Below are 16111 nucleotides of genomic sequence, written 5' to 3' on the forward strand. Positions count from 1 at the left end.
TTCTTTAGTTAAAACTATAATGTGAAAATGTATTTGCGCCACCTATTGTGCAGGGTGGTGGTACACACAACTTCTAAAACTTCGATGCGTGGGTCTCTAAGGATTGGGTGGGTGTGGGTGTAGGAGTACCACTTCCCACTGGCTGAATGCAGTGGTTGGGAACAGTAGCGGTTTGGATCAGTTTGGATTTGGGCCATTTTTTGCGTTCTGAGTGTCAGTGCAGTGATTAACGATTTGACAGTGACAGCAAAAGCTCCTTTGCAGATAACTGCTTCAACACGGACTTCATAGTCGTAATGACATCCAGCCTATTGAGGGCGCTCACCGTAGATTGAATGAAATCATCTGAAAGTCTGGCATTTCTTGTCTTACACGGTGTTTTTCGTGGTGGTGAGAGATGAGTAGCTGACAAAATGGCTGTAGGCACAGGACTGGGCAAAACTAGGACTATAAGAGAGGATTCCTAGGCAGCGAAAAAAATCGGGAAAACGTTATTTACTTAACGACAAATTGAGATAGTTGTACCGTAACAACAAATGTGGGTCGATACTAAGCTAGCTAACGAATGAAAAAGGGTAGAGGCAGAATACGGGTCTTATGATCGAAACAGAACGTCATAGCTAGCTAGTTGGCTAGTCTGCTACCATTGCTAGCCAACACAATCGAATATTGCCGGCTACTTGGCTTGATAATTGAGAAAAATTATTAAATACGCTAGACAGCTAGTTAACGTTGGCGAACAAGTACAAACCTAGCGCTCGCTATTTTTGTTTTGTTTTACGTAGGTTCCCCTAAATATGCTTCACCGTTGCATCGTTTGTACATCTTGTTAGCTAGCTCTGACATGTTCAATTGCAGGGAGGATGTATAAACCTGTTATTTAACAGGCCACAATTTTTCTAGTTAGTTAGCTAGACAGGTATTTGAGCAGGTATTTGGTAAAGCTCAGATACACTCATATGTCGTCGTACCAAACAGAGTTTAAATGAATAGAGCGTAGTAGAGGAACCCATCTAGTGTTAAGGCTAGCTATCTCAGAAATTATCAGAGGGTAACGCTAGCTAGCCAGCTTTACCTAGCTTGAAAACTTACTCTATTTTCTCGTAAATTAGTACTTGTTTTTACTTGAAAACAGGGTTCTTCTCACATTAGTCCGGCCAAAATGGTCACCTTTGATTGTTTTATTTAGTTAGTCATTCTGGTACATTTGTCTGCTGACCGCTGCCTTGTGATTCACGTGAAATTGGTGTCCATAGGACAGAAGTCAGAAAATGTCAGAAAATCAGGGTAACGTGAACAACAACCCCCTCAATAACAATGGCGGGACGAACAGAATACGGAACCCCAATATCAACCAAAACCCGCTCATCAATGTGCGGGACCGGCTTTTCCACGCTCTCTTCTTTAAGATGGCTGTAACATACGCCAGATTGTTCCCACCATCTTTCAGAAGAATCTTCGAGTTCGTTGTACTATTAAAGGTAAGGCTGCACACACCAGATGGTATAATCGTTATTTTGCTCACATGGTATTTATTTGAATGTGAATAACATTTTTCTTTATATGGTTGAATTGGTCATTTCCTTTCTTTTGCTTAATAAGTCGCGTTATATTTTAATGGTTTTGTTGACCTTCTATAATGAAAATGAATTTTCCGTTTTCATTGTCTTTCTAATTTTGATCTTCTGTAGTGAGTTCGGATTTAAATGGGGGATTCACTTATCGTAATCTGTGCAATGTGAAATACATGTCCATGCGTTCCAGGTGAACTGATTTTTGAATATTCTTTCTGTGACATGAGTCACGGAGTGAAGTCCACCAATCATTGATATGTCAAGCCAAAACTCCATGATGTGAGCGGAAAACACTGTCTTTAATGTGCTGGAGAACTCTGATGTTCTCGTGAATGGGCCTACTTCAGTGTTATCTTACAGTACATCATAGACTTCAGCATGCTGTACTGGTGCGGTGAAAGTGCACAGTTATTTCTGTTAGTGTAGGTCAGGAGGCATGTTTCTGCAGTTGCACTGGTAGAATATTCCCTTGCACAGTCAATGTGTTTCGCGCTGACAACCCTGTGTTGTTCATTGCCTCCAGCTGAGGTTAGGAAACATAATATTACAGATCTCAGATTTAAGGAAGCAGATGACCTGTGTAAGATGTGCTCCTGATTTAATGAAATTCAGAAATATTCTCTATTTCACATGAGTGTAGCTCAGCTGTCACTTGTGTGGACATTGCTCATACACGTGCACACGTAGCAAAAGCAAGGCATTAGACTGTCATCACGACAAGCAGCCATCCATGCGCACGCTCTTCAGGTAATTCTGGTTCTTGAGTAATGCAGTGCATGCTCACATGATCTGTTGGCAGCAGCAGCAGCCTGTAGTATTACATCCCAAGCAAAATAAACCTCAGGAAACGTCTGATGAAACTGTTATAATGTTGTTTTTCAGTAAATATAATAATGACAACGTTCAGAACAGCTGTAGTAATATTAATGTGAATGTTTGTTAGTAGTGTTGTCCAATTGTAAGCGATTTTTGCGTAGCGGGTGCGACTTTTGGTTGTGTAATGCAGAGAGGGAGAAGGGAGGGGATGCATATTTACTGGCATGTGCTGTTTTATCTCAACGCTCGTCACAGAAAAGAGAAGATGGCTCCTCTTGACTCCGTTGATAATGGCTTTGCCAAAGGCAGCGCTGTAATGCGTGTAGACTCCCTTCCTTCGTTTATTCCCCGTCATTTACCATTGTTCTTATCAGCACATGATAAAAAAAAACGGGACTTCGAGGACAGCTACCACCAGATGAGGGTTGTTTTTTTTTTTCTTTTTAGTGCAGCTGAAAATGCAGCATTGTTAAAGCCGCTGTAGTCTGCGGAGGACAGAGACTGAGAGTGGTGCATGATGGGTAGGTGCGCACGAGCTCAGGCTGCAGCTCAGCGGAGGACAGGCATGTTCACGGGAGCGCCATCCCGCGACAATCGCGGCGCTGTCCCATGCGGAACGGCGTGACAGCGCTCGCGTTTCTCGCCGCGGAGCTCTCCGTCGGCAGCGGCTCATCCCGACGCTGATTTGTCAGGTTTTATGCACGGGGCACGGCGTTCCTGAAACGTTCCCGTCTCCGTCCTGCCGAAGCATTTTTGACTTCTCTGTAGGTCATGTTTGCTGCTCGTGTGCACGGTGTTCCCTGCATGTCTAATTAAAGAGCGATGGTCAATGATCCATTACGGATGGCTGGGCTCCCCCGTTCTCTTCCCTTCTCCGCTCGTCATTACTTATCCGGGCCGGCTTACTCTGTCTCTCCCTCATGGCTGTGCATTAATCCCACCCCTGGAATAACACTCGTGCTCTCGGAACTGTAACCGGGCTGTAACTCCATCGTCCCTCGGGGGGGCACGCTCTGGGCTAGCGCTGATGCTCATCGACCGTCGCCTCCCGCTCCCCAGGCCCTGTTTGTGCTCTTCATCCTGGCCTACATCCACATCGCCTTCTCCCGCTCGCCCATCAACTGCCTGGAGCACGTGCGGGAGAAGTGGCCCCGCGACGGCATCCTGAGGGTGGAGATCCAGCGAAACTCCAGCCGGGCGCCCATCTTCCTGCAGTTCTACGAGACGGAGGGCTTCCAGGGCCTGGTGAAGGAGCCCGAGGGGGAGCCGGGCGCGCTGGCCTCGCTGCACCAGGAGGAGGAAGAGGAGGAGGAGGAGATGACCCTGGAGATGTTCGACAACAGCTCAGTGCAGGTCAGGAGGGAGGCAGGGCCGCCTGGGCGGACGGGGCGGGGTTTAGCAGAAGTTAAAGCAGGGCAGCCCAAACCCTGTTTTTGGAGATTGTGTGACCTGGATTGGTCTCTGCTGCACCAGCTGTTGGAGAGAGCACACGCACCTGGGTTGAGTTAACTAATCAGCCCAGGTGCTTAAAGTTCCGGGCTGAGACCAGGAGCTCACACCAAGAGCGCGCTTCTTTATTTAGTTTTTGTTTGTGTGTTTGACCGCACACAAGACGAAGAAAGAAACCGTTCAACTGAAAAGTTGTCCAGCTACGAGTAGCATGCTGAAAAGCAGTCGCTCTTGCTTTACTTTTTTTGTCTTTGTTATTTAAATTTGTTGTTTTAGTTTTTTGTTTTTGCCTGGAACCCGTGAGGGGAAGGATGAAGGTTTCTGTTTATTTCATTTTGTGTTGTTGTGGGTGGGCGCACTCTATCTCTCCATGTGGCAACCAACGGTGCACTCCCAGAACTGCTACATCTCCCTCCGAGGGGTGTCACGCTGGCATGTGACCAAGATCTACCATCCTGTAGCTTTTCATTCCAACCCTAACAAAGCGCACCTCGTTCAGCAGCTAAAGATGCAATTGAGCTGCTAATTAGTAGAATCAGGTGTGCCGTATTAGTTGAAATGAGAACCTACAGGACGAGTTAGATCTCCAGGAACAGACTTGGGCAGCCGTGAGTTAGCGGACAATGAGGTTCAGAGTGAAGCCACTCCCAGGTCCGGCTTCACCGCGGGAGGCTGACGGTCTCGCTCTCTCTCGTCCAGTTTGAGCTGGACATTGAGCCCCGGCTGAAGCCCTCCTTGAGCAGCAGCGGGCCGGGGGTGGGCCTCAACGAGACGCAGGACCTCTCCTTCAGCCAGGCGTCCACTAAAGGTATGCAGCCGCTGAGGGAGACAGTCTCCGAGCTTGAGATGCTAACCCGAGCAGGTAAACCATCACTCGCCACTTTTTACCGACACAGTAATGCTAAGACCAAAGAAAGGCCTGGTCCTCTGTATCCCTCTTTATCCCTTTCCAGAACCTTCCTCATTCACCGCCTGTGGTCTTTTCCCTCCCGCACTCTTGCTCTATATTAGCTCTCATACTGTAGGTGATTTAGAGTTGTAATTACACTGATGAGGATTAAATTGTGCTGGCAACTGGCCAACAGTGTTGTATTTAAAATATCATTTAGGAAGGTCGTGTAAATATGGTTCACCTTGACTGGCTCAGTGCTTTAATTTCTGCTTTTTCACCACCGTGCACCTGTAGTGCCTTATTTTTCCTACTTTAAATTCATCGAACCTAGAAACCTTTCTAGACGACAATGGTATTGATATGTTGGTACAATCTGAATTAAAATTTTGTGCCGTGGAATTTCCGAGGCTAGTAAATAAAGCCTTGTGTGTTCAGTGTGGACAAATGTTATCAGCCCTAGCATACTGCACAGCACACTGTGCAGGCAGATTTCTCTCTGGGAAGCCTTGGAATGGGGCGCAGTGTCCCACGTGAGGTGCTGCAGTGGAGCGGTCCGGCCTGCAGTGTCAGTAATGACACAATGGGGGCTTTGTGCGGCAGGGAGAGCGCCAGCCGCTCCACACACTGCACAGGCCGCGGCGCATTCCAGCACACTCAGTCTGGCAGCGTGGCCGAGCCTCAGTGCTGGCCTGCGCGCAGTTAGCAGACTGAGCGCCTTCTGTGCACACAGGGCTGAGCGGGGCTGTGTCTGCTGTACTGCAGAGCTGCTCTGTGTGTGTGTGTGTGTGTGTGTGTGCGCGCGCGTGTGTGAGTGAGTGTGTGCCTATGTGTGTGTGTGTGTGTGTGTGTGCGTGCGCGTGTGTGTGTGTGTTTGCGCGTGTGTGCATGTGTGCGTGTGTGAGAGAGTGTTAGTGTAAGTGTGTGTGTGCGCGTGCGTGCGTGCGTGTGTGAGAGTGAGTGAGTGAGTATTTATGTGGTGTATTTTTGCAATTTTGGAGGTGTGTGTATGTTTTACCATATTTTCAGGATGGGTATTGTGCGTGTTATCCTTTGTTAGCAGTTTTGGGGCGTGTGTGTAAATATGTGTATGTGCATCATGCTGTGCTAGCAGTAAGGTATGTGCCATACTGTGTTGAGTATTTGGGAGGTGTGTGTATTTTGCCCTGGCTTTGCAATGCTGTTTTGAACACGGCCGTGTGCGTTTGCAGTATGGCCTCAGGAGGAGTACATAGTGGAGTATTCACTGGAGTACGGCTTCCTGCGCCTATCCCAGAATACACGGCAGCGTCTCAACATCCCCGTCATGGTGGTCACGCTAGGTAAGTGTGACTGGGGTTAAGGCTAGTGGTTAGAATGTTCCTAACTCAACATTCTAATGCTGATGTAACGGTCACTACTGGTAACGGAGCAACAGAGTTCTAGAGAATTCCAGAAAACCTACTCTTCAAAGAGTACATTTGCTCTGTTCCTTCCTCCTCTTAATGTCGGCAGAGCCCATGTCAGGCTGTAAAACATTACCAGACAACTATTGGCATAATAGCCTGAAATACTGCAATGTGTGGGATTCTTAAGAGGAAGAAAGCTTTTAAAACCCACTGTAAAGTGAGACTAAAGACATTTGCAGTTTGGCAGAAATGCATAAAGCAAGTTCAGCGGTTGTATGCTGACAGTGTTATCTTTTCTGCCTTGCCAAACAAACAGAAGGTCTTTAGATCTTCGGATTTTGCCATTTGTTATATGAACTCTGTGCCTTGCTAAATGAACTTTTCATTTTTCAGTCTAAAAAGAATCACTTGTGTTTAAAAAAAATAAATAAAAGGAATAAATGAAAAAAAAAAAAAAAAACTGCCAAGCATGATGTGTCTGTGTATGTGCCCCAGACCCAATGAAGGACCAGTGCTTTGGCGACGGGTTCAGCCGCTTCCTGTTGGATGAGTTCCTGGGCTATGATGACATCCTCATGTCCAGTGTGAAGGCCTTGGCGGAGAACGAGGAAAACAAAGGTCAGAGCTCTCGCCATCAGATCTTCGGCGCGACCTCCGAGCTGCGCGAGATGGCTCTCACTTCCCTCTTTCATAATGACATCAGGAACAGCAGTGAGGCGTAGATCCTGAGAAAGGAAGTGTGGCCTAATGGTCAGTTACAGAAATGACGGTCTGCAGTTCTGTAACTATAGCTTTGGAGCAGTGTGACGACGTTTATTTTTCTGTGTGTGTCAGTACTTGTGGCGCCTGTATGGGTCCACCTGTATGTGCATATTTTGTGTGCGTGTGTGCCTGCGTGTGTGTGTGCCTGTGTGTGTCCGTGTACGTGCGTGTGTGAGTTTGTGCGTGTGTGCATGTGTGGGTGCGCACACGTGGAGGGTGCCTGCATGTGCAGGTATATGTTTGTACTCGTGTGCGAGGTTGCGTTGGTGACCCGTGTTTACTCTCTGCCAGGTTTCCTGAGGAACGTGGTTTCTGGGGAACATTACCGCTTCGTCAGCATGTGGATGGCGCGCACGTCCTACCTCGCTGCCTTCGTCATCATGGTCATATTTGTAAGTGTCCGTTAAAATTGAGTATTTTTACGTCCTTCCATACATTATTTCAGCAGTCTTTACCGTCAGCGAATCGGTGACAGTTAAAATGGCAGAATGCTCAACATAGGAACTCATATCGTCCACAAAGAGCAGTTTGGCGTCTGCCTTTTTGACCGTGAATGTGCTTTCAGACCCTGTCCGTTTCCATGCTGCTGCGCTACTCTCACCATCAGATCTTCGTCTTCATCGGTGAGTTTACATTCCGCGCACAGAGCGCTGACACGCAGCCCGCCTCCGCCGGCCTTGGCGACCCGACCTTGAGGGGTACATTGTGTCGTTTTACCACCGAGAGCAGCGCGTGTTTGCGGAACAGAGCGGCTCGATGCATAACGCAGCACGTCGATGGAGCGTGGTTATCTGTGCCCTCGGCTGTACACACACACACAGATCACTCAGCCTGTTTGTCTTCTGCCGTGTGTTCCCAGTTGACCTGCTGCAGATGCTGGAGATGAACATGACCATCGCCTTCCCAGCAGCCCCCCTGCTCACGGTCATCCTGGCCCTCGTCGGTAAGCGCCTGTCACTGCTCCCGTTTGTTTCCACGGCGTTGTCAGCGGACGTGTCCGATGCTTTCTAGCTGAATTAGGACGAGGCAGCGAATCTTTAAAAGGTCTCTGCAGACTGGCAGTAAGTTTGGGGGATGCGTTTTCTCTAAGCCCACCCTTACAACACACAGCGTGCTGGGCCAAAAGCGGGCGGCACGGTGGCGCAGTGGTCAGCACTGCTGCCTCGCAAGAAGGAGGTTCTGGGTTCGAGTCTGGTGCGCGGAGTTTGCGTGTTCTTACCGCGTCCGCGTGGGTTTCCTCCGGGGCTCACTTACAAAAGAGACGTCAATCTCAGCGTGACTGCCGTCGTTAAATGAAGTACACGTTTCCTTTCTCCTGATCGTCTTCCCTGCTTCCCCCTTCCCCTCCCTTAGGAATGGAAGCCATCATGTCGGAGTTCTTCAACGACACCACCACGGCGTTCTACATCATCCTCATCGTGTGGCTGGCCGATCAGTACGACGCCATCTGCTGCCACACCAACACGAGCAAGCGCCACTGGCTCCGGTACGACGCGCTCGCTGGTCCGGCGGGGCGGCGCTCCCTGCCGCCTGCTCCTCGCCCTTCACACAGACACTGCGCTCGCTCCGACACCATCGCTCTCAGAACAGCCGGCTCCTTTCACACACTCAGTTTTAGAAGGGCCTTCAGGCTCTTCAGCGCCGGGGATTTAAAAAGTGAAAACGCCAGCGTAGTTTGAGCGTGAGTGTTATTGAGCCAGAGGGAGGAATATAAACGTGATTGATTTTTCTGACAGGTCGGGGGTTACGGGGGTTGATTGTAGTTTACGCGCACAGCGCCGTTTTTCTGTCAGACGCGGGCCTCCGTATCAGCTCCTGCAGTAAACACCGCTCCGCTCCTCCTGCTTCAGGGCACTTATTTAAAATTCATTTCCTCCGCTCGCTCCAAACTTTTAATTTCAAGTTCTGAAGCCGCAATCAGCGCTTCCAAAATTAACGATGAAAGGGGAAATCTACCCAGATATATGGAAGTGCTGTTCCTGGGCTTAAGAAGTGCCTGTCATTTTCATTTCCCCCCCCCCCCCCCCCGGTGAAACGCGCGCCCCGTTAGCGCTGAACTGAAGAGTGTGATTGGCGCCGACGTGCCCCTGGGACGCCCCTTCCCTGCTCAGTTTGAGTCTGCGCTGAGATCTCGAGCCGCGATGGTACTTCACGCCGCTTCATCCGTTTAAATTTCATAAAAGGCCAAAATTGAGCGCCTCGATGAATCGACGACCTACATATTTCTGCAGCTCGGTCGGTTCTGAAGAGAGAAACATGAATGAAACATTTCCCCCCCCCCCAAAGACGACTTGCTCATTATTTCAGCGATTTGGCCCTCTTGGGTAGCACCTGAAGTGGGAGTCCTGCTGTGAGGTGTGTTTTGCACTCTGAAGTGCTGAAATGGAAGCAGGTGTATTTCAGTAAGGTGGAAGTTTCCAGCGTCAAAGTGTTTTTGATGAACCTACAAAAAGTAATGAAGTATTTAATTTAACTGGTGAGCCTTATTCTTCACCTCGTATGAGGACACATCTTATAGCTATCATATGAGTCAAAATTCAACACCATCGAAAGTACCTAACAAGCCAGCGACTTACCGTTTCAGCTTACTAGCAGACTAACCAGGTTGCACAACAGTATTTCTCATAGCTATGAGACAGTCATCTGGTTAGCTACATGACTAACATAGTGTATAGTGTCATGCAGAAGTACTCAGACCTTTGGATTTTTTTTTTTTTTACATTTTTCTTGATTGCAAGTGATACATTCACATTTTTAACAATTGAGTAATTCAAAAGTCACATGCTCAAATGGAAACATTTTATAGGCTGAGTTTGTTTCACCATTCACTGTAATGACAGCTTTGAATCCTTTTTTGGTAAGCCTCTACCAGCTTTCCATACTCATCCATTTTCTTTGGCAGATCTTACTTTTTAAAGTAATAAAAGCCTGTCACCCTGCCATACAGGCCGGGCTTGTGTCTTGATATTTCTGACTGATGAGTTTTTGCTCCCTTTTCCTTATTGCACTCATAGTAACTTCCCTCACTAGTTTTCGTTAGTTTGGTTGCAGAGTTGGCAGGAGAGGCCTTTTCTAGGAGGGTCTTGGTGGTACCATGCAGCTTCCACTTCTTGGTTATTGAGCTAACATTGCTAACAGTGCTCACTGTTAGCCAGATATTTAGATATTTTTTTTGTACCCTCCTCCTAATCTGTGCCCTTTGATAAATGTATTGCTGACAGTCTGACTGAGCCCATTGTTCTTCATTTTGGTGCTTTTCTTTAAAACTCACAAGCTGATTTTTGCTGAAGTCATGGCACAGACCGGTCAGTCAGTCATCGTATGGCTAATTAAGGTGATTTAAAAATTTTTTTTGCAACTTTTTATTTTCAGCAGCAGAGGTTGACTCCATTTTTATGTCATTATAAGGACAGATATTCTTCGCTCATTTGATTTTGTTCGGAAATGTCTGAAATGAAAGTGTCATAAAAGAAAGCTGTAAGGCAGCTAATTTCTGTAAATTAAGGCAAGAATTTTTTTTTCTTTTTTATTTGGGGTGGAATTTCCCTTTAATGGCATTTAGTTATGAAATATTTTTTTCAGTTCTGGAAAAAAGGCCTTTATTTGAGAATTTCATGTGCTTAAGTGACAGCGAGCGCTGCTGTTACGGCAGTCTGCTTGAAAGCGCTGGACTCAATTGGCTGCAGGGAGCAAGCCGCGGGGAAGCACGCTTCAAGCGTTTTATTCTGGGCCGTCGACACGCACGTCTGCGTCGGCGATGGAGAAATCCTTCACTTCAAGAGCTCTGCTCGCACTCGAGAGCCTCTCCAGACGTGTCTGTAACACACAGCCCAGATAACGGCCGTCCTCAAGTTCCTCTCTCCTTTCACTCCCCGGTCTTTATTTTTAGCGGAAAAGGCGGCAGCTTTCTCAGGACGCTGCGCTCTGTTTTTCAGGTTCTTCTATCTGTACCACTTCGCCTTCTACGCCTACCATTACCGCTTCAACGGCCAGTACAGCAGCCTGGCGCTGGTCACCTCCTGGCTCTTCATACAGGTGAGTCGGATCGGATCCTGGAGCAAAGTGGCGGTGTTTACGGCGTAGGTGACCGCGACTGCTCCTCGGCTCGATGAAACCAGCGTTTGCCAGCGGTCTCCAGTATGAATGATTTAGCACCAACGGCTGTGCAGAATAAATATTCTGTGCCTGATGCGTCTACCCTGAGTTTTCTGTGCATACATATGGAATAGGGCTGAATGATATATTACAAGTCATTCAGCCCTACAGTCTGCAAAATTTATACTCGCTCCGTAAATGTTACTGTAGCCAATCGGAAGCCCTCGCCCCACGCAAATGCAGATTATCAGCCGCGGGGGACAGGGGAGATATATGTCTCTGTTAGATAGCATTCACATTTCCAGCGTGAGTCCCAGAGGAGAAAATGCAGTTCAGTGCCAAAGGGGTTCTTTTTGGTCATTCGGGGGTGCTCTGCTTCATCAGAACCCTCGCCTCCCGAAGGGAAGCACCGTGCAGGGGGACTGTGCCTCGAGCCCGCCCGCGACAAGGCGGGAACTCCACCAAACCGACTTACCCACCATAACTTAAAGTTCCACACGTCCTCTCATTACCCCAGAGTTTTCGGTAGTTGCATTGTAATTTCCGTGCGACCAACAGGCCCAGTCTCAAAAATTAATTTTCACACATCCGTTAAAAGCATGCGTCTCAGTCATCCGTTACTGGCCTGCTCCTCTGGTCTTAATGGAGCCCCCGGTCATGTTCTGGCCAGCACCAGCCTGTGCCGTCCTGTTTCAGAGGCACGTGGCTGTGCGTTGGGAATGGTTTTGAAATCTGGAAATGGTGAATGTGACATTGTGGGGAATAATGTAATGTTACCATAAGCTGCCGAACCGGTAACCTGGAATATGTCAACTGGGCAAAGTTTAGCTTGTTGGCTAACGCTGCAAGCTACTGAATTTATTTGTAAAAACAACTGCTAACCATTTCATACAAATTTCTGACAGTTTGTTAACGGGAGTTGATATGTATTGGTCACAAAAGCAAACTTACCTCTTGCTATCTGAACTATCTCAAGGACTGATAGAAATGACTGATGAGAAAGATTTGAGTGTCTTTTTCAATGCATTAAAACTGCCGTCAATGAGAATTAATTCACTGTGACTACAAAGCATTACTGTGTAGTCTTTTGCCTTTGTTGCATGCATGGTGCCTATATGAAAAAACTGCTGAGAGAATTTTTTATGTAATTGTTTTTTTAAAAATCATTTGTCATTCTATGTTGGTTGTACCCAAGACAAAGAAATGTATAAATAAGAGGAAACACATTTCTTGTCCACTATAATTCACACGGTTCAATAACAAGATGGAAATTATTTGCTTCATTTGCTTTTTGCATTGATGTATTACAGCAGAATAACTGCTTTTTGCTTCTGTAATGAGTTCAACCTTTATTTCCTGGGATTGTTTTCTGCTTGACAGAACCATGTCCTATTAAAATGGCTAAACAAAGCCTTCACCCGAGTGTTTGGTGTGTCACAAGCTACTGCATTATGCCTTTTTATTTTATAAACGGCATCACATTTGTATGTGTTTTTTGTTTTGTTTTGAAGGTCCATGTTGTGCAGCCCTAATTCAGAGTGTGGTAAAGCAGGGCCCATCTGTCTGAGCCGTGTTTTTCCCTTTGTTTCTCCGGCCCCGCCCTCACTCCTCCTCTCTGACCTTTGACCCCTGCAGCACTCCATGATCTACTTCTTCCACCACTACGAGCTGCCGGCCATCCTGCAGCAGATCCGCATCCAGGAGATCTTCCTGCAGAACCAGCAGGCCGGCCAGGGCAACCAGACCACCCTGCAGGACAACCTGAACAACAACACGAGCAGCGCCGCCCCGGCCGCCAGACCCGCCGCCGCTGCCAGCGCCACCAACGGCCAGGCCCGCCCGCCCGCCGACGCCCAGCCCCAGCCCCCCGCCCCGGCCCAGCTGCACCCCAACGGCCTGGTGAGCCCGGGCGCGGGCGACACGAGCGGCGACCTGAACTGGGTGGCCGAGACGGCGGCCATGATCACGGAGGCGCTGTCGGCCCCACAGCTCAGGGCGGGGCTGCTGGACGCCGAGGCCCTCCGCCTGGGACGGGCCCCGGAGCCCAGCGTCAGCGCGCCGGCCGAGCTCCGCGTCGCAGGAGGAGGAGGAGGAGCCGCCGGGGAAGGGGGAGGGCCGGGGACCGCCCCGGAGAGTGCCTCCCCCGCCCCCAGCCCCGCCCCGGCAGGCCTGGTTACCGTGGAGATCACAGCGAGAGGCTGCGAGCAAGGGGCCGGCCAGTCGCAGGGGGAGTTGCCGGAGGCGGAGTCCACGCCCTCCGTGAGCCCCACCCCCCCACACACAGACTCCAGGGGACCTGACGAGGGGGGGTCGTGTGACACAGACACTAAGACAGAGGAGGACTCCCAAGCCAGCCCCCCCGCCCCCGACCCCCAGCCCAGTCCATCCTGAGCTCCGCCCACACCCTTCCACGTGCAGAATGATCGTTCTTTTCCCCCTTTCTTCAACACCATGTCTTTTATGTGGAGGAAAAGCAAGGGCCTTTTGTAGATGTGGCTTAATTAATTTCTTTCAGAAGACTTGAGGGGGGGGGGTGAGAGATAATGGGGAAGAGCTGGGGCTCCCACCCCCAGTTTTCCCCTGGGGAACTGGGGCTCAAATAAGCGTTGATTTTTCTTTCCTGAGTGGGATTTGCTGCAGCGTAGATTCTTGCTCAGTTTTGTTGATAACAGGCCACGCGTGGAGACTGTTAATTCAGAGAGGCTACAGTGACATTTATTTACAGGTGATTCATATTTTAATTAATGATTGGAAAAATCGGTATGTTTCGACATTCAGGTGGTGTAGCCAGATTTGTCCGGTCGTGTCTGAGACGAAGAGAATATTTCTAATGTGATGCTATAAAATAAAGGTGCTGACTTGTGTGGCGTTGGAGATAGCTGTGTTTGTGTGGGAGAAAGGCAGGTTGGTAGTGAGGAGGGAGTCGCGATCGTGACTTGAGCCGGGGGGAGGGGGCACACGCTGGCCCCCCCCCTCGGACGGCCGTCCTCAGACCCCCCGTGTGGAAAGGCCACCTGCCCCGCCCATTCCATCTAGTTAAACTTGATTACTCTGACTTATTCAAATTGCGGCAGTGTATCCGTTAATGTGTGTGCCCCTGTCTTTTTAAGTCATGTGCATTTCTCAGTAATGAATACGGGGGGGGGCGGTGGGGGGGGAGAGCGATGGCAGAGCCGCGCTCCTCCGTCACGCTCTGCGGCGTTCGGGGGCGCCTTTCAGAAGCGACGGCGGCTTTTCCGCTCCGGGGACGCTCGTCCGTAATCGGCCGCCTGTCACTTCCGAGCGGATCCGGCTCCCGCTCGACCGGAGCCAGCGGCTCTCGCTCAGACGCGCTCGCTTTTTTTTTTTTTTTTTTTCCCCGCTCGTTACGCTCGAGCTCGACTCGGTTCCAACCCCGATGCGCTCTGTGACCGCGGCCGTCTGTGTGCAGCCTCGCGTTCCGGCGGTGTCCAGCGACAACGCGGCGTGCTCCGCGGAGGGTAAAAGCCTGGACGCACGCGTAGATTTAATCACAGTAACGTAGTTCTGCAGAGAATGAATATCCAAAAGCAAGAGCAGTTTCCGCTTGAAGGTTCGGCTTTTGCTTCTTGAGCCCTGCGCTTCGCCACGTAGGGAACTTAAAAAAAAAATGCTTTAGCTTTGGCTTGTAGCCCTCGCTACTTTGCTACTGTACTGTTAAATAAAAATAATGAAAAAACGGTTCAAACAATCCACAGCACATTGTAAGTCAGTCGCATCGCGTACAGTCGCCTTATGTTTGTGGAACTGAAATGCGTAATCTCATCTTCATCTCACAGTAGCACAAGACTAAAGCCCTGCTCTGTCTCGAGTTCTATAGCCTTTGGAGGAGGCATTAAACCGCTGTCCTTTGAGACGGTGTAAATACAAGAACACGTTTTTTGTGCGCTAGAGTTGACAGAATAATATGCAAACTTGTCAACCGATACTGAATTTTCTGGGCTTGGTAGAGCATTTTAAACCAGTGATTGGCTTCTAATGGTGGAGGTGACATGGAATAGCATTCCTCAGCCTGGGGGGGGCTAATAGGGTATGGAACATGCACATGGATATATCGTAAGGCTAGATAAGCCATAGAATATAGTTTGTTTTTTTGAACAATGTTTTAAATTGAGTTTTTACTCTCTTGTCTTCTAAACCCCCTAGACTATGCTAATAAAGCTGCTTAATTGAGACTAACAGCCCCCCCCCTCCCCATTCTCCCCTTTGCCACATTTGGACAGACCGAACTATTCTCGCCTCAACGACAGTAACTGACAAGTGCAGCCCGTGCACCTGCCTGCAGTTAAAGCGTCTCCTCAGGTTCGTGTCAGGAGTGACTTCCTGTGCTCCGATTTCCTGGAAGGAAGTGGCGTTAACGATTCTCTGCAATCGGAAACCGGAGGTTTGCGGAGAGCGCGAAAGGAAAGGAGTGTCTTTGGAGGTGTGTGTGCCTCGCAGTGCTAAAAGACATGCTGCAGGAATGCAGTGGGCATTGACAAGGGCCTGCGTACGAACGCCTGCACGTCACGAACCGATCGCAGTCCGCCGTCCACAAAGCTTTATTCTCAGTATGCCTTACGTGTCCGATGAATGAAGTTGCTCGTGTCACTCTTATTGCAACACACGCGGGCTGAAGGCGGTGGGTGAAATCGGTTCTGCTTTTTTGACTGAGAAAAAGTGCAGCGTTTGAGTAACGGCTATGCAACAGGCGGGACGAAGGAAACGGACCCCATGGTTCAGCAATGATGCAGTTAGTACAAATTGTGCAATACAACAATATTCTGTTTGATTTGCGTCTTTTTAAGTTTTTGTTTTTTAGAAGAGATATAACTAATACGAGTAATGAACAACCCTAACGATAAGGTTTGGAGATAAGTTGTGTGTATTTTTCTGTGCCTATTCGCTGTTATGTACGAGGAATCCGGATGATTGTAGCCTTGCAGCAGTTGCTCTTCATTGTAGACATTCTTTTAGAAAAAATGTAAGCAAATCCTTAAATCTCTGATGGATTAGATTTCTTATCTCATTCAAATGTATTTAACTGTAACGTAAAAAGAACTGCAGAAAAAAAGAGAATTCCTTTGTACATATGGCCTGTGCTTGCACGTGTGTTTCTTGGTGTTCTTCGTTTGATTTGT

The 16111-nt window shown here is 48.7% G+C and overlaps 1 protein-coding gene across 2 annotated transcripts; it reads left to right on the plus strand.

The window, feature by feature from the left end:
• The first annotated feature begins 96 nt into the window (after positions 1 to 96).
• On the plus strand, positions 97 to 16066 carry tmem259 (transmembrane protein 259). Of its 2 annotated transcripts, none has more exons than XM_064331421.1 (11): positions 97 to 1481; positions 3450 to 3743; positions 4539 to 4701; positions 5940 to 6050; positions 6612 to 6734; positions 7170 to 7270; positions 7444 to 7501; positions 7738 to 7821; positions 8232 to 8364; positions 10814 to 10913; positions 12609 to 16066. In XM_064331421.1, exons 1-11 carry the CDS (start codon positions 1272 to 1274, stop codon positions 13362 to 13364), a joined length of 2133 nt encoding a protein of 710 aa, XP_064187491.1. In that variant the 5' UTR covers positions 97 to 1271; the 3' UTR covers positions 13365 to 16066. The 2 variants fall into 2 exon arrangements, with proteins under 2 accessions (XP_064187491.1, XP_064187492.1); XM_064331422.1 differs by having other exon boundaries at positions 98 to 1481; positions 4539 to 4647.
• The last annotated feature ends 45 nt before the right edge of the window (positions 16067 to 16111 follow it).

Source organism: Anguilla rostrata, chromosome 4 (genome assembly GCF_018555375.3).
Source record: "Anguilla rostrata isolate EN2019 chromosome 4, ASM1855537v3, whole genome shotgun sequence".
Lineage (NCBI taxonomy): Eukaryota > Metazoa > Chordata > Actinopteri > Anguilliformes > Anguillidae > Anguilla > Anguilla rostrata.

Coding starts and splice junctions, on each gene's coding strand:
- tmem259 (XM_064331421.1), top strand. CDS start 1,272: ATGTCAGAAAATCAGGGTAACGTGAACAACAACCCCCTCAATAACAAT. Junction 7,502..7,737: donor TCAGATCTTCGTCTTCATCG/GTGAGTTTACAT, acceptor GTGTGTTCCCAG/TTGACCTGCTGCAGATGCTG. Junction 10,914..12,608: donor CCTCCTGGCTCTTCATACAG/GTGAGTCGGATC, acceptor TGACCCCTGCAG/CACTCCATGATCTACTTCTT.